Source organism: Telopea speciosissima, chromosome 7 (assembly GCF_018873765.1).
Source record: "Telopea speciosissima isolate NSW1024214 ecotype Mountain lineage chromosome 7, Tspe_v1, whole genome shotgun sequence".
In the NCBI taxonomy this organism is placed as follows: Eukaryota; Viridiplantae; Streptophyta; class Magnoliopsida; order Proteales; family Proteaceae; genus Telopea; species Telopea speciosissima.
Genome location: NC_057922.1, coordinates 20,643,121 through 20,661,720, shown reverse-complemented (window position 1 = coordinate 20,661,720; position 18,600 = coordinate 20,643,121). Strand labels below are relative to the sequence as shown.

The following is an 18,600-nucleotide window of genomic DNA, read 5'->3' as shown; positions in this document are numbered from 1 at the left end:
ACATCCGAGTTTTATCTCCGCTCCCATGACTCGGCCAAATTGGTAAACGTAGTCTTTGACGATCCACCTTCAGCCCATGAAGCCAAGGCCTTCTCCCTCATTTCCCTACACTGCTCTCTCATCTATGTTCCCTCCTCCGAATCCATCAATGCTTTGACTCGCTTCTCAACCTCGGCAGCCACCACGTTCCCATCCTCCTCTGCCACCTCCATTGGCATAGCTAACTTCATCTCCTCCACCAAAATCACCTTATTCATTTCATGTTCTGCATAGAGCGGCCAAGCCAGCAATGGCACCCCAGCGCACACCGCTTCTAAAACCGAGTTCCACCCACAGTGAGTCACGAATCCACCCACCGATTCTCGACTCAACACCTCAACCTGTGGCGCCCACGACTTCACCACCATTCCCCTGTCTCTGGTCCGATCAAGAAACCCCTCCGGCATCACAGCATTAAGATCGAAATCATCCATGGCCGATAACAAAGACTGTCTGTCACTATCCCGTGGAGGACTTCGCACCTCCCACAAGAACCTCTGGCCACTCCTTTCAAGCCCCGCGGCGATCTCTGCAATCTATTTCACCGGGAAAACGCCGCGGCTTCCGAAGCTCAAGAACACAATGCTTCGACTCGGTTGCACGTCAAGCCACTTCAAGCAATCTAACTCACTAGATTGATCTATGGGTTGTACAACTAATGCTCCAATACAGAAAAAAAAAACGGCATTTGTTCTCTGACCACCTTGATTACTCTTGGCTCTAGTGCTTCAAAGGTGTTTGATATAATTCCCCTTGATTTGGTGAGATGGTTTGACAAGTCCAACATATCATCGTAGAACTCATTGTTCCGATCATGTAAAACTTGCGGCATTTGTTGTAAGGGTATTTATGTAATATCCCTTTATATGTTCTAATATAATCCTACTTGTATTAATGCCCAGGCTGTGCTTTAAGCAACCTTGTGCTTAAAATCCTAACCCTAACATTTGTGCAGCACGAATTGGGGGCAAGCCTGGGATGTCGAGATTTGTGTTGCCAAGCTTCCTGAGGCTCTTGTCAGTCTGGTTATGAATCGTTGGAAGGTAAAGGAAGACGGAGAGACCAGAGGCACCACTCGGCACGTAGTTGTAAAGAGGGATGTTTAGCTCGGCGGCACTAGGGAAGGCAGAGTTGCAGAAGAAATCGATCACAAGGGCTGCAATGGAGGAAGAGTTGGAGATGGTTTGGAGGGTGTGGAGGAGGTTTGGATTGTTGCGGTGGATGATTTGGAAGATGGTGGGGGATGAAGATTCAAGTTTGGGAAGAGCAGGGAAGCGGTGGAAGACGATTGATGGGTCTATTTGGGAGACATGATCGATGTAAGAATCTACAGCAGGGATGTTGAATGAGTCGCCTGACATGAGGAGGACTGTGACAGAGAAGCGGTGGTGGTGGTGGTATGTAAAAGAATATTTGGGGAAGATGAGGGTATTTTAGTCTTTTTAAATTTTAGTAAATAGGTCAGGGCAATTAGGTCTTGTCAAATTTTAGAAAAAATAGAAGAAAGGGTAATTTGGTCATTTTATAGCATTTAATACATGGTGTGGACTTAAATGGCATTTGGGGTGTAAAGCAGGGGTGGTACGTGGAATATTGAGCCGCTTAGGGGGGTACGAGGAATATTGGGTGCATTCTAGAGGGGTACGTGTACTTTACCCTTAAAAAATTGTATTCAATTTATGTTTGTCTCTGTTTAGAAAATCGATTTCCTGAAATTATCCGAATCCTTTTGAAAGCTAATCAGATGTGGATATGAATATATCAATTTCAGACCTCCAAACCATTCAAGTTTGATTATAAAAATACAATATATAACAGTTTTATAAATAATATTTTGTAGCTTTAAATACCTTTATCAAATTCACAATGTATTACAATTAATTAAACAATAAATCAAATGGAGAAAAAATCATGAGGACATTTGTCATATGTGATACTTCAAACAACAACCCCTGTGGGGTAGTAGCTTAAGCCCTTCACCTCCTTATCTTATATAGTTTTCCACCACTCAACGGAGTCAACTCAAAAGTGAGACTTCATCACTGCTCTCTACAGATTCACTACTTTATCCCCAAGCTTCCATTAGGAATGTAAATGGATAGTTGAAAATCCGTATCTGATCCATGTTCACATCCGTCTAGGGGAATCCGTAATCGATTCATATTCACATCCGTCTAGGAAAATCCATATTTAAAGAAAAAAAAGGTTTCTTAAAACAATCCACAAATGTTCGATACTCAATCAGATTTCGCTTTACCAAATTTTCCAACAGAGACGACGGGTGCTACTAAATAGTAATTGCAATACGTTTAGGTATCATTGACCCGTTGTTTGGTGAATTCACTCTTCTTCTTAGTAAGAAGGTCCAATGATGTAGAAAAGGTTGTATAGGTAGGTGGGATTGGACCAAGATAATATCAAAAATTTTAAATGGGAGCTGTTCATTCATGTATGTAACATTGTGGTTTGGTAAATACAACATTACAATATAGAAGTTAGGAGAGGGGGGGGGGTCATTTCCAGGACCACATCAACAAACTTGATTGAACAAAACTGGAATTGGAGTCCAACCTCTTCGGTATAATTTAACTATTGGGAAGTAGTTTTCTGTTTGGGAGTGCGGCCTACGCCAATAGTACCATGTGTCTATATCTCTTCTCCTCAAAACAAGGGGGTAGATGTGTCTTTTCATATGGATAGGAGAGAGATAGACTCATGAGAATGCTGGTGCAGGCCACACTCCCGGACAAAGTTCTTTTTCCCTTAAATATTTATATTTATCCGAGACATAAACATAAATAGATGTGTTTGGTATGATTTATGACCCCTATTTCTAATTAAATAAATTCAATAAAAACATAAATTCATAAGCTACAGAGTTGTTTATGATTTATCACCATAAACTGTTAATGTTTGTTATACAGATACCTTTATTGAATGTGCGCAAAATTATTACTTAAAGTGGGTGTAAAATGATAAAATTAATGAAAATTAAAACAAAGCCCCTTTCTCTCTCTCTCTACACCCCCCACGGCCCACCCCGCCCCTACCCTCTCTCTTAACATATTTTTTGGGTAAATGCTAAACTATCATTAAGAAGAAAAACAAAGAAAATGGGGGAAAAAGTCCTACAAACATCCAAATACAACAAGAAGGCTTTTGTTATATCTTATATATTTTATATAAATATAACATATATTATATGATATGTTATATATCAATATAATATGATATATATACTATATATTATAATGTTATATAATATAATATAAAAGAAGGCTTTTGTTGTATACTATATAATATATTATATGGGAGAAGGAACACTACTCAAGCGCATGTGGTGCACTGCCCCTGTGCCTAGACACATGGCATGCAAAATGACTATCGCATCCCATGCAAAGGCAGAATTTCCCAGGGGTGTGACGATCATTTCGTAAACCCTTGTGTTTGGATGTAGGGCGCGCACTGCACACGCCCAGGTAATGTTCTCTTTCCATATTATAATATAATACATAATATATTCTTCATTCTAGGCATACCAACCCTCTTTTTTTATATTATATAATCTATTATGCTTAGTAATAGCTAAATGGATATTTTTTATAGCCTATAAACTATTATCATAACTAATTATTCATAAATATGTCATAAATATAAATATATACTATACCAAAGCCAGAAGTTCCTTGTCTAGTTTAGGATCTCCCATCACCTCACCCAAAAAAAACAGAAAAAAAGAATTGAATCGACTATTTATTTAGCGATTCAATTTCGATTTAGAAAAATCTTAATTTTTTATAATTGCTCGATTATTTTGACAAAATATTCGAGGGGCACTTGGCTAGTTACATTGACTATGTGTACATGCATGGTCGAGCACCAATCGTGGGATAGGACAATCGGGTGCCAAAATGATTAGAAGCCCCTCCTTTTTTTGTTTGGTAAGAAGAAATTTTATTGAATAAAAGAAAAAAACCCCCTCCTATTTGATGCATTGTAATCATCTCTCATCATAAGCGACTATATATATGATACCTTTTTTCAAGACATCCATTTGTATTGATATGGTGTATAAATTCTTTTCCACGTTGGCCATGTAGAGAGAACAAACGTTGCCATGCTATGTAGCATACACTAACACTCCTTGTGTGTCTCTCTCTCTCTTTTCTCCTATTAATTAAATAGCATATATGCCTCCTATTGTAAGAAGTACGGTAGACAATTTGGTAGAGTGGTAGAGTTATTTCTTTTCACAAAACAGAAAAAATAATAAAGTAGGTTTGACATATATCAATTTTTAGGCCTATGTACAATATATATATATATATATATATATATATATATATCTTTTTTTTTTTTTTTAAGGTCAGAATATATATTCTCATTATAATCATACCTTTTTGTGCAAATAAATGCAACCCTTTTTTTTTTTTATCCCAAAAAAAAAGAAAGATGCAACCCTTTTAGTTTCAAATTTTATTTGGTAGAATTTAGTTTCAAATTGAGAGGTGAATAAAGCACCATTGGGTCTACCTATAAATAAATTTTCAACCCCACTTAAACTGCCACATGGTAGCTATCGAAGGGTGTGCAAGTTTACTCAATATGTTGGGAACTTGGGATAGATTAATTACGTTTAATAAGTCAAATTATAAAAATATATCTTTTTATAAAATAGATTCTTATTCATTTTTTTCTATTATAAATATACCTACAATTATTCTAATGCGACAATACCAGAAGTGACGAGACATACTTTATAGTGGGCCACGAGCATCAAATAAAATAGAATCCTAATCTTAACTATTCCCATCAAGGTTTAAAGATCAACTAAGATCTATCTAAATTTGGTCTAGATTGATTGATTAAACAAACCACGATTCCCATAAAATGGATTCTTGCAACTTGGGCCCGACTTAACACAATATTCCCCCACAAACCCCGAAGAGAGAGAGAGAGAGATGGGCCTAGGCCTGGGCCTGGGCTACCAAATCTTTATCTGTAACCGTCCCAAAGTCAAAGAGGCAAAAATTGATTACATATTTAACTCAATTCTTTCAATTTGAATTTTATTAGATTAGAAATTAGAAATTAGAAACCATAAAGCACAAAACGATACCTGATTTGGTATGTTTTCTATTTCAATTTTATTGGGTGATTTTTATTTTGGAAATTATTTGATTTGATTTTTATATCTCATTTCAATGAAATAGAAATCAAATGAAAAAGAAATTCTGAAATAGTCGATAAATTGTTTTTATTTTGAATTGAAATTGATTTCATTATTGTTCTTTAATGAGCAAATGATTAAGATGGACAAAATAATAATTTCATGTTAAAAAAAAAACACGACCTTTCTTTTTTTTTCTCTTAATAGTCTCACTACCATCATGTACACCACCACCATCACCACCTCCCAGCCATCCCATGCCACCATCACCATCCTTTCACGCCCATGGTTTCGCTACCCTCTTTCAATAATTATTTTATTGAAATATTTCAGTTTGATGTAATAAAAATAGTTTTAATTTATGGACAAAAAATCTATTTATTGAATATTTCATGAAATCAATTCGAAATTAAAATAGAAATTGCAGCAACCTCAAAACCAATTGTAATCATCACATGAATGTATACGTGTTAAGTAGAGAATGAGTCAGCGACAGGATAGACCTCAATACAGCTTAGGTGAAAGTAAATCCATCACGGCAAGTGATACCGGAAAGCAACTAGTAGGTCTTGGGGCCCGCATCGAATTTTTATTTTTTAAATTCCAATCCCATCTTCTCTCTACCCCTCAACTGTTCAAACCTCCCCTCTCTCAATCTCAGCTGTAAGAGGCTCTATTTAGGGGAGAGGTTTTTGTTCCGGAGATTGTTGGATATTGTAGAGGTTTGAAGACTTGAAGGCGAAGGGAAAACTTCCCAGGAAAAGAGAGATTATTGGATTTCAGGTCTTTTGAGGACTGAGGTTAGAAATTTCATTTCTTTCTTTCTGAGTTTTGTTTTTGACGTTTAATCTTCTTGTACCTTTTTTTAAGTCCGCACGACCCCCATATCTATCTCTTACCTTTTACGAATTTATTAGGTTGTGTTATTTCTAGGGTTTTTATCTATGTTTTTGTTATTGATTTAGGCAAATTTATTTTCTTGGATTTGTTTGATTATGCTGGTGTTGAGTTTTTACTGTGTGTTTGTTATTTGAATAGTTTTTCTTAGAGCTTAATTTATGGATAACAATAATTGGAGACCTACTCAAGGGGAGCCTAACATAGATGGCAGCGATTGGAGAAGCCAACTTCAACCTGATTCTCGTCAGAGGATTGTGAATAAAATGTAAGTTTTTTTTTTTTGGTTGTTGATTCACTGCTTGCGATACTGTTGAAGGAATCTGCTGATTTTCATCTCCATGTATTGGGTTTTGGATTTTCTCTTGTTATGTTTTACTTCAATTTTATACTGCCTTTGATTAGAAACTGAATGATGGAAAGCAAAGCATGTTCCCCTTTCTGGCAACTTTTTTTCGTTTGAAATATGTAGGCTTTTGCATTGGTGGACCGTCTCCACTATTTATTATTTTGTTCTTGAGTTAAGAGTCGTTTTGTATATTTTTCTTCTGCTACTGATAAGTTAAAAAGTGTAAATTTGATGAGTTGACTCTGCTATTTTAGGTTATTCGTCAATTTATTATCTTGTTCTTACTTTAAGAGTGTGTGGACTCATGTGATGGACGGATAGTCCTGTCATGAAGAACCAAATATTTTAGAGCCTGGGTAGGCCTAAAATGACTCTAGGAGAAGTGGTGAGCAAAGACATGCATAACTTAGGACTAGTAACAAGTATGGCTTTGAATATAACTGATTGGAGGAAAAGGATTTTTGTAGCGACCCCATTTATTTGGGATAAGGCTGAGTTCTATTGTTTAGAGAAGAAGAGAAGGATGATGACTGAGACCCAAATTCGCTGATATCCTTGGTTGTTGTTTCGATAACCCACCAAAGCCTAGGCCTGAGCAGTGTTGTTGGGAACAAAGCGATCTGTGAAATTTAGTACTAGCAGCAACGACATTGTGAGTTGTGAGCATGGCTGCTGTCTCAAACATGGGTTTGAAACTGGGTCTATACCGGCATCACTATCACAGAGAGTCAGGCTACCTACAAGGTTATTTTAGTGAAATTAAATTGGCTTTGGGACCTCTGTGATGCAGTTGTACAATGGGGTTTGCTTATTTTGGGTTATTTTTGTAATCTCTATTTTATTTGAGTTTATATTAGGGAAGATAGATATGCGTAGGAGAATAGGAGATTTGATTCATGTTTCCGTATTGGAGTCAGTTTCTATTTTACAGGACTTTTGCTTCTTTATTAATCTGGTTCTAACCATTTCAGTTATTGAACTGTAACTGAGAAAGTGTATTTGTTTTGAAAATTTTGAATATGACTCTGTACTGATGATTATAAGAGCTTCAGTTTAGTTGTTGTTGCCTACCCCCTCACCCTACAACAGAAAAAAAAAAAAAGAAGAAAAAATAGGTCATTGACTCTTAGTCAGTTATTTGTTATAACTCAATGTTTCACATCCACAGAATGGAGACTTTGAAGAAGAACCTTCCAATTGCTGGCCCAGAAGGGTTACAAGAACTTAGGAAAATTGCTGTAAGATTTGAAGAAAAGATATATACTGCTGCAGCAAGCCAGGTACATTCATTACTTAGTCACATGATATCTTCTCTTTGCAGCTTGTTTTTTGCATTGCTACATGATTGCCATTCCTTGAACTGCCGACCTTCTGTGCATGGGTCGCAGTTTTCAAGGCATTGTGATGCAAATAAATCACCTAAAGGGCTTCCTAGTCAGACTAGGATTCTTATTTCGTTTTCTATATATGGCTTGTAAGAGCCAAGGCTCATGGACGATTTATGATGAATAAAGTTTGAAGTTTTCTACAATGGATGGTGTGTGATTCAGTAGGGGGTGAGATATCCTTGGAGGACAGTGATTCTGTACCTTGTTGGTGGGAAGTCATAGTTATCCTTCTCTTTTTTTCTTATTTTCTCTGTTTTTTTCCCCCCAAGTAAGTGTTGTTGCATCTGATTCGATTCGAGCTTGCTATTGTCTATTTAATCTGTAATTGGGTAGGATTATCACCTCTTTTATTTGCCTCTTTTACTGAAAATTAGTTTCCATGAGATACCATTTATAGCATAAAGACTTCCTTATGTTGAATTGGTGATCCTTTACCATAATATACATTAGAATATCAAATATGTACATTAGATAAATTTTGTTATGTTTGCACGTTATATGGATTTTACATACATTATAATATTAAGGAGTTGAACGTTTTGAAGGGAGGGGGGCCTTGGCTAATGGGATGAGGAGTAGGAGGCTAGCAGCACATGCCTATCAAGTCCATTGACTCCTGTCCCTTTCCTACCTTCTAGTTAGTGCATATAAGGTGCACAAATTTCAGGGGGCCCTGGGTTCCATTCATGATGATGCAGAGATTCATTCCCATAGAAGGGGCAGACCACCTCAGCTTTATAACGCATGGATCTCATCAGAAACACAATTCACCAAACACTTACAAAGGAACAAAACAACTGTGGGGGTAGCTACAGAATTGTCTTTGTTTTTTGTGTTAGTACTATGGGTTATGATTATAGTCTCTTTGCATCTTTCATTTGTATCTAGCGTGCAAAATGAATATAACTTTTCTTGATTTTTCATTTCAGCCAGATTATCTACGGAAGATATCTCTAAAGATGCTGACAATGGAGACAAAATCTCAAACTCCTGGTGTGCCTGGTTCCTTACCGGCAAACCCTGCTGTTGGTAACCAAAGTCCGCCAGATCCAGGTACGATTTGGAGTACATTACCAGATTCAACAAATTGAGTTCTGTATCATAGTTGTCAAGGCATCGCCTAGGCGCCACCTTGGCGTCCAGGCTCTTTCTTGGGTGCAAGGCGCATGCCTTATTGACACTTCACGAGTTTACGTTGATTTATGTTTATTTTATTTTATTTTTTTGTTTTTTTGATGAATATGCTTACATTATGTCCTATGTTTTGTTTATTATATGGTGGGTTTCTCATATTAGGTCATTACTAGCATAATTATGTCTGCATTGATATGGCTTCTATTTTGCATATAAGCATAATTATATAAAATTATCATTGCTATATTACATATAGTCATACTGGCGCCTAGGCAACGTCTAGGCGAGTGCCTTGCCTAGACACTCCTCCAACGTCTTAGGTCGCCTAGTAGCTGGGACAACTATGTTTTGTATAGTTGTTAAATTGCTCTATTTTTAACCTGCTTTTTTATATTGGTGTTGCTCAACATCCTTGCCAACTAAAATCTGTCCCTTGTTAGCTTTCCTTTGCTATTTAAAATTTTCTGGTCCTTGCATGTTTGAATTTTTTTCAATATTACATCGGGGTCATTTCTATTTATATTTTACATTTTTAAAGTGAAAAGTAAGGTAGAAGTCTTTCTGGACTGAATACTATGTAATCTATGGTTATGGACCGCCTAGTTGTGCCATGTGGAAGGTTGATGTGGTAATTCTCACTGTTGGATATCTAGGAGATGGTCTGGATTGACTACGTCTCAAATTTCATAGTCAAATTCTATCATATACCCTCCTATGTATTGGTGTACACCCTCTCCGTGATCCTAGATTCTTCATGCTTTATTTTGTTACTTGGCGAACTCCATTTGGGCTAAAACTTGACATCTGAGTAAGAACCTTGGGTCTACCTGAATTTCAGCCCTATCCAATCAACCACATGGCCCAACTAGGCGTATTTGTCAAGGCTTTGGCCAGGAGCCTTGGAGTGTAGGCGCTTAAGCAGTGGTCAAGGCAAGCATAAACATGGTCTAGTTTATGACCTTCAGATCATGTTAGTACTTATTGTTAGTTAATATCCTGACAATGTTAATATTCAGTCTGTGTAGTAAGTATAAAAAACTAAAGAGAAGACATTAATCATTCACCAATCAATCAATGTTCATTCAATATTAATCAAAACCAGCAATAAGCAATCAAGGAGGTATTCCATTTTCTGACTACTACAATTTTAAGGCATAGTTATATTTTCAATTTGATCCCCTTTGTAATGTAGTCTTAGATAGATAGGGAATCTACTAGGAGCCAATAAACCAGGACCTTCCAAGCTGCTGTATCGATGGAGGCAGATTTGGGATTTTAGGTCAAAATTAGGGTTAGGGTTAGGGTTAGGGTAATGGGGGTAAGTCTTGTGTGGTAAAGCTAGGCAGGTTTTTAGGAGTCTAATGAACTAGGTTTAGTTAGGTTTGAATGAAGTTTTGAAATTCTGGAAATTAGGGTTTTGGGAAAGGTTAGAGCGAGAGAAACTAGGGTTTACAGATGGAATTAGGGCAAGGGCTTTGGATCGAGTTCTATAGGGCTAGTGAGGATTAATCGGCCAAAATATAGAGGTATTCTGATGGTTGGAAGTGGTTGATCTGGATTTTTAGGGTTTAGGCTTCACTGAGGGAAGTTAGGGTTTAAGTGATGGAATGGGGCAGCAACCTGGATCGAGTGTAGGGATGGATGCAGGATCGCTGTGATTAAAAGTTGGATGGATTCTGATGGAGGAATAAAGCTGAACAGGAAATTTAGGGTTTACTAGATCTAGGGTTTAATGGGAATCGATGGAGCTAGGTTGGAGGATTAGGAGAAGAAGGGTGATTGCTGAAACTGTAGAGTACTTGAACACTTATCTTCAATGGCAGCAGCTTTGAAGATGAACAATGGGGTCTCCCGTTCTACAAGTTGCAAGGAGATAAGTAGCAGCCCTCCCGATCTACAAGATGCAAGGAGTCGATTGGAGATCCACCAATCCCTTCACCTTGATATTACTCACAAGGCACACTCACGATGGAGCAAAGGCAGCAACAAAGGCAGCAAGCATAAAGCTGATTTTAATTTTCTGAAATCTGAATTCTGTGGGAGCCTCCCACGATTTTATTATTTATAATAGGCCAAAGGCCTGATTCCTATTCCTAATGCAACTCACTTCCTCAGCAAAATTGTGGAGAGTGTGGAAACATAAAAAAAAAAGACAGCTAAAATGAAATCACTTAAATTGAAACATGGTTTGAACCGGTTCAATTTAAGTTTACAAATAAAAGACTGAGCCAGAAAATAAACTAAGTATTGGGCTAATCCCGTATGCAACCTATGTACCCCTATTTTAGGCCCATTAAAGTGGCCTATTACATAGAGAACCCATGGGATCAAAGGCCTAATATATATATATATATATATCCCAACCCTAGGCTTATTTCTGAAATAAGCCCATTTCGATGATGAATCTGCATCACTTTGTTTTTCTGTTTTTCCAACTGTAGCCTCCGTAAGATATGATAAGCCGCAATAAGGTGCACCATAAACAAAATTAAAAATAAAACCCAAAATGGACCACCTAGTTCAAAAACAGCTCGCCTAGGTGACCAAGGTGACCAAGGAAAGGGCCAAGTTGTAAAAACTAGGTGAGTGCCTTGGCTACCAACGCAAGGGTCAAATTGTAGAAATCTAGGCAAAACAGAATTTAAGCAATTCCATTTGGACCACTGAGGATGGAATGGAAGCTCCAAAATTATTGCTTTCATGCGGTTATGGAATTTAAAATCAATGGAACTGCATCACATTGGGGGAAGTTGGAAAATAGAGCTCCATTTCCTCTCAATTCTTTAATGTCTGATCCTTGCTTGAATGCTAAATACCAACCAAAAAAAGTAAATAAAATATTTAATATTAAAAACTGTTAAGATATGTGTCACGATGAGGGGGTTTGTTCCTATTGTGGTTAGTTGTTATCTTTATCTTTGGTTTTATTCTTTCCTAATAGACTAGTGTTTACTTTCCTAAACTAGAGTTAGACTAGGATTGAATAAAATCAAGGTAAAGATAACAATTAACCACGATAGGGACAAACCCCCTTATTGTGACACTTATCTTTACAAAAATAAAATAGAAGTAAAAGTTGCTGAAAAATAAATGTTCCGTCTGAGGTTAAAGACATAAACTGAATCCTTATTCTTTTGCCCCTCAATTTTTGAGTACCTAAACTACCCTTATTCGTTTCTCATGCTTGCACAGCAGAAAGAGATACCACATTACCACAAAGGTTCTTCAACTTTCTGAAATATTCTGGTGTCATTCTCGTCAATCTGTTGGCGGAGGACACTTGAGGTGTGCTTGCTCAAGAACTATATAAGAACCTTAGAAATTGATGCAAGCTGCAGGGAATGCAAGGAACAACAGTAAAATGTTTGTAAATAGCTGCAGCCCAATAATTGACTGCAGCACAGGATTGATTGATGGCTGCTAATGATGCAGTAACACTTGACTGGTTGGACAAATATGACCGGCTTTGGAAACCCAAACCCATCGGGTTTTTGGTCCAACAAGGGTTGGAAGTAGTTTACTTAGTCTTTATGTCTTTTATTTGCTTTAGGTAGGATACATTGGAATATACTAGTTATTTATTTTGAGCTATATTTAGTCTTAGAGTTGGATTACAAGTTGTGTTCAGTTTAGAATCTAATTTGGAGTCTGTACTTTTCTCTTTCTATACTTGCATGTATCCAACCAGAGGGACAAATTTGAAGATAGAAATTGTTGTTTGCTCAATGAGAGTGAGTGTGTGCTTGTGTGCTCCTCTCCTCCCCCTGCATTTCTGAGACTCTATTTCAGATTTCTCCTCTTCCCTAATTGGCCCTCCACCAGTTTGGTGTCAGAGCCGAAGTTCTCCATTTCCTCCCCTCCATCAATCTCTCTCTTCCCTCCCTGCTGAGACTACTCCGTTGAGAGCTGAGATCCAAAAACACACACACACACACACAGAAAAAAAAAAGGACTCTGTCTCTCTCTCATCCACTGCCTTGCCCTGTCCAGTTAGAAACTAGAGTATTTTAGTTGCAAAGAGCCGTCTTCCTTAATTCTCTTTGCCTCTCTCCTTGTGTTACTACTTCCCAACCTACTGCCTCTAACCTACCGCCACATCTGAAACCCCAACCTCTTCCTTCGATTCCCACAGCAAACCCCTCGCATCTCCAGCACTGCAACAACATTTCACTGCTCCCTCGTCTCTCTTTCCCACCAATTCATTGCTACCTTCCTTCGTGACATTGAGTCCTAGAGACAAACCCCACCACCCTTCCTTTCTTCCCCAAACCATTGCGTCATCCCACCCTACGGCATTAACAGAACCCCAACCATCCCTGCAAATTCCACAGGCAACCCCCCGTTTGATTCCCACAACAAGCTCTTCCATCCGATTCCCGCAACAACACCCCACTGCCCTCTCAACTCCCTTTCCCTTCCCCACAGTCTGTTATCAATCCTTTCTAGGGTTCCGCCAAAAAAAGGAGAGAGAGCAAAAGTTTAGAGGTGGGAAGTCGGGGTACCTGATTTCCATTGTCGAATCGAATCACTGCACCCTGATGATACTTCTGGAGTTGGCATCCTTGTCGAAGTCGAACTCGAATCCTTGGTTCTCCACTGATCTCCTGAATTTTCGCCACTGATATCCTGGATTCCTGCCATTGTTCTCCCATTGCCAGAGGTAGAGAATTCAACACGTCTTTCACCCCTCTCCAATGATAAGTCTCAAGAAAACCCTAAAACAGAATTTAGTTCAACCAATAAAGTCAAAGTCAGCTACTATTATGGAAAAGGGTTATTGAAACCCACATGAGACAAGAAACTACTATTATGGAGAACCAATTTGGTTTTATGCCAGGAAGATCCATGGCAGAGTCCATTTACGTACTGAGGAGACTAACGGAAAGATTTTGAGATTGCAAGAAGGATCTCCATATGTCTTTATTGACCTTGAAAAAGCTTATGACACTCCCTAGAGAGTTAATCTAGCAAGTATAGAGAAGATAAGTGTATCAAATAACAGTATGTATGATATGTGGATGTAACTAACGGTATGTATGATGGTGTGGTGACTAGTGTAAGAATTGGGGGGTATCAGGTAGTAAATTCCCAATTACAATTGGGTTACATAAAGGATCAGATTTAAGCTGTTATTTGTCTGCGCTTATCATGGAAGATTTAACCAGATACATTCATGATGAGGTTCCTTGGTGTATGCTTTCTGTTGATGATATTGTTTTGGTGGATTAGACATAAGCAGGGGATTAGCTCCAAGTTGGAGTTATGGAGATTTGCCTTGGAATCAAAAGGTTTTAAGATAAGTAGAACAAAGATAGAGTATAGTTTGTGGAACTTTCGTTACACTAGGACGGATAATGAGATGGTGAAAATTGATGAGAGGGAGATTCCGCAAAGTGATTATTTTAGGTATTTGGATAAATAAAGAAGGTGATATAGATGCTGATGTTTCACAGAAAATTAAAATAGATTGACATATTTCTTTAAAACTTGAAGGAAAATTTTATAGGACAGTCATACGACCGGCTATGATGTATGGTGCGGAATGCTGGGTAGTTAAGAAGCATCATATAAATAAACTCAAGTGTAGTGGAAATGAGGATGTTGAGATGGATGTGTGGCAAAACTAGGAAGGATAAAGTAAGGAATGATCGTATTAGTGCTGATTTGGGAGTAGCTCTAATACATGATAAGCTACGAGAAAGTCGTTTGAGGTGGCATGGCCATGTTCAACTGAGATCTTTGGATGCTCCAGTATAGAGGAGTGATTTGATTCAGATTGAAGGAACTAAAAGAGTCAGGGGCAGACCTAAACTGACCCTAGGAGAAGTGGTCAAGAAAGACATGCGTAGCTTTGGCTTCTATCATGTATGAGCTTCATTAGTTGGGATAAGGCTGAGTTGTTGTTATAATAAAGTCAAAGTCAGGGCAGACCTAAACTGACCCTAGGAGAAGTGATCAAGAAAGACATGCATAGCTTAGGCTTCTATCATGTATGGGCTTCATTAGTTGGGATTAGGCTGAGTTGTTGTTGTAATAAAGTCAAAGTCTGCCTTATCTGATGGAGCTTAGATTCTGGTCAATGATCATAAATTGTTAGATTAAATAATCCCCAAAATACTGCAATGTTCTAATGATCAGATTTGAGTCAACAGTCAAAAGATTGAAAATCTAAAACCCGTGATGCAGATTTATCACCAAACTGGGCTTCTTTTATTAGGAATAAGTCTAGGGTTGGGTTACAGACTTGTTGGGCCTTTGATCCCATGGGTTTCTAATGTAATAGGCCACTTTTATGGGCCTAAAATATGAGTAAATAGGTTGCATGCGGGATTAGCTCCAATACTTAGTTTTATTTCCATACTTAGCTTTTTATTTGGTGTTTTAAATTGAACCGGTTCAACCAATGGTTCAATTTAAGTGATTTTATTATTTTTCTTTTAGTTGTTTGGTTGGGCTGGATTAGGACTTTATTTTGAGTCTATTTCAGTTTCCTAGTCAGTTTAAGTTAGCTAATAGGTTAAGGATTGGGTTAGGCATTTCCTTTTTAGTGTCTAAGTCTATTTTTGAGTCTTCTATATAAGTTTGTAAAGGAGGCCAACATTGGATACGAATTAAGGATTGGGTTAGGCCTTTCCTTTTTAGTGTCTAAGTCTATTTTTGAGTCTTCTATATAAGTTTGTAAGGGAGGCCAGCATTGGATACGAATTTTGATTAATAAAAACTCAGCTTTATGCTTGATGCCTTTATTGCTGTTATTCTCTCCTATGAGATCCAGTCTTGTGAGTCATATCAAGACACCCCCCTTGTGAGTCATATCAAGGATTGAAGGACTGGAATCCCCAGTGACTCCTTGAATCTTGTAGATCGGGAGGTCCTCTCTTAGCTCTTCTTCAATCTGCTACTGTTGGAGATCAGTGTTATTCAAGTAAGTAGTTTATTTAATTCTGCAATTACTTTCTTCTTCTAATCCTCTAACCCTAGCCTACCTATACTGTTCAGCATTCCCCTCAATTAAACCTGCTCCAATTCCCTCCGATCCATCAAACCTAGCCCTCCATTAAACCTGCAACTTCCACCTTCGAATCATAGCTTAGTTTCTAAGCAACCATCATCCCACCATCAGATCTGTCCCAAACTTTCAGCATACATCCACCACACTCTCCCCTACACTCGATCCTACTTTGAACCCAATCTGACCATCTAAACCCTAATTCCCCTCATCTCCCACAAAACCCAAAAACCCTAAAAACATTCTAAATTCTGTCCAGACCTATTTAACCATCAGAACACCTCTAAATTCTGATCGAACCATTCCCCCACTGCCAGCTACACTCGACCAGAAACCCAGCCTCAAAACCCCTTTCCTAAACCCTAGAATTAGCCTAAAATCTGAAACTTAAAACCCTAACCCTAAAACTGCAGAACTTCTAAACCTATCCAAACCCTACTTTCGTTATACCATAATAATCTCCTACACCTGCATACTAAAACCATATATAAACCATACCTGAATTCTTAGACCTAACCCTAGTTTTACCCTAAACAGCCCCTCCTATTAGGCCTTGCCTATATAGAACTACACTAACCCGTAAACCAGAATTCAAGTGATTTCTTGTATCAGCAAATCAAGGGATCAGATCAGCACCAAAGGCTGGTCGAAGGACCTTTCTAGGAGGACAGTACATTCTGCTTGCCGGATTCCCTTATATCTCAATTATCGATCTCAGAAAATAGAACCCAAAAATAGGTCTGCCGCTAGCTTCTAGTTGGTGGATCAATGTTGTGATTTAAATCTCAGTATGAACAACATATGAACAACTGTAAAAGTTGATGATCAACCCTTCCAAACTCAAGTTAAATCAAACTCAGCAATCACCAATTATTGTAGATGAATTTTTACTTGAGAGAAGAAAACATTGTATAGAGTAGTGGATATGACCTTTGATTTCCTACCAATAGGTCTAGAACAGAACCCCTCCAATCTTAAGTGTTTCTCACTTTTCAGTGAGTCTCACAGCAGCAAAAAGGCAACAGCTAATTCTCCATTGATAAAAATCGTTGGTTGCCAAAATAGGCTACAAGCTGTTTATTTAAAAAGAGAGTCCTTAGCTATGTAATAAACCTGTCTAACCACTCTTACAAATAGCTGTAGGTATCTTAAAAGAAAACGACACTTAAGAGGAAAACCTTCTACACAAGGTAATGGAATTAGACTGAAATAAAACAATTTAAATTAACTTAATAAAATAAATCCCGTATACCTACCTTCTAACCATAATTCAGGTCCATTAAAATGGCCCATTACAAAGAAAACCCATTGGACCAAAGGTCCAATACATATATAATCCAACCCAAGGTTTGTTTTCACTAAAATAAGCCCAATTCTATGTTTCATCTGCATCACCTACGATGGTGAATGAGGAAAGAAAGGAAAATAATTCCGTGGAGCTGCCCCAATAAAGAAAGAGAAGAAATAGGAGGTAAAGAAGGGGAAAATTGACCGTAGGAGGGAGAGAGAAATTAATGAGACAAGAAGGAAGAAAAGAAAAAAAAGGTACAAGCCATGGGGGTGGAAAGGAGAGAGAGAAGAAGAAAGGGGAAGAGAGAAAATCCATTACCAAATCAAGGGGAGAGAAAGCTTCAGCCATCAATGGCAACAACCAAATCAAGTCAATTCATTCCATTCAAATCGTGAGCTGTTTCTCCTAATCTTCGTTTATTTATACTAAGTAATGGAAGAGAGTTACAATTAAACTCAACAAGGAATAAATTGATCAAATAAAATGGGGATAGAAAACCCGTTGTTGACAGCTCCTTTTTAAGAGTTTTAACTGACTTAAACTCTTAATAAAAGGTTAGGATAGAGATAGAGTTCTAATAGGTTGGAACTCTATTACCTACTATTACAAATAACTACTAATAGCAATTTCAAAGAAAATAAACTAATATCAGTAACAGAGCAAATAAACAACTAAAGAATGTCTGACGCTGGGGAACTGCTGCTGGTTCAAATCTGAACCGAAACTTGAACCATGGGCTCAATTGTGAACCAGAAAATTGACCCAAAACTAGAATCGTATTCATGCTCCTGCATTACTGGTCCTTGATTTGGCTTACCTTCCGAATAGTATATCTAAGACCTATGGACAAGATAACAAAATGTACTCGTTCATGAGCTGAGCACAAGTATAGAAGTTAGGGCTTTTTTCACCTTACTACAAGATTTTATTATGTTTTGCCAAAGAGAGATTTGAGTGAATGTCCAGAACTGTTTCCATGTGCACATATTATATGTTTTACGAAATCACTGCTTGACATTCCTGTACCTGTTGCGAAGGAGAAGGGTAGTTAAGATTTTTTCTTTCATCTTCTCCTCCATTGGTCTTATGTCTAATCTGATGAAAGAAAAGTTAAATGGGGACTCCTTTTTTCTGTCATGATGATCTTATGTCTAATCTGATGAAAGGAGAGTTAAATATGAACTTGTCGCTGCCATCATTTTTCTTGATTTCATATTTCCATTCTTTTGATGTACAGTATAATGCATGTTTATTTTGTATATCTGTGGACTTTCAGTAAGCTGATTTATTGTTTTTGTTAAGCTTATTTTATTTCTGTTTTGG

At 37.7% G+C, this 18,600-nt stretch overlaps 2 protein-coding genes across 2 annotated transcripts in view; one reads left to right on the top strand and one right to left on the bottom strand.

Annotated features, from left to right (window-relative positions):
- Window positions 1-8: 8 nt before the first annotated feature.
- LOC122669414 (UDP-glycosyltransferase 88F3-like) lies at window positions 9-686 on the bottom strand. Its single transcript, XM_043866171.1, has one exon. The coding sequence runs from the start codon at window positions 471-473 to the stop codon at window positions 123-125; it is 351 nt and encodes a 116-aa protein (XP_043722106.1). The 5' UTR covers window positions 474-686; the 3' UTR covers window positions 9-122.
- A 5,155-nt stretch (window positions 687-5,841) lies between these two features.
- The window catches only part of LOC122666620 (mediator of RNA polymerase II transcription subunit 15a), a 29,599-nt gene continuing 16,840 nt past the window's right edge, over window positions 5,842-18,600 (top strand). Inside the window, exons 1-4 of the mRNA XM_043862650.1 lie at window positions 5,842-6,009; window positions 6,248-6,374; window positions 7,624-7,735; window positions 8,773-8,896. Coding sequence (XP_043718585.1) covers window positions 6,268-6,374; window positions 7,624-7,735; window positions 8,773-8,896 — 343 coding nt within the window. The 5' untranslated portion in view covers window positions 5,842-6,009; window positions 6,248-6,267. The remainder of the gene's footprint in view (window positions 6,010-6,247; window positions 6,375-7,623; window positions 7,736-8,772; window positions 8,897-18,600) is intronic.

What these genes read in the sequence shown, in the direction of transcription:
- LOC122669414 (XM_043866171.1), bottom strand. Translation starts at nt 473, where the DNA reads ATGGATGATTTCGATCTTAATGCTGTGATGCCGGAGGGGTTTCTTGAT.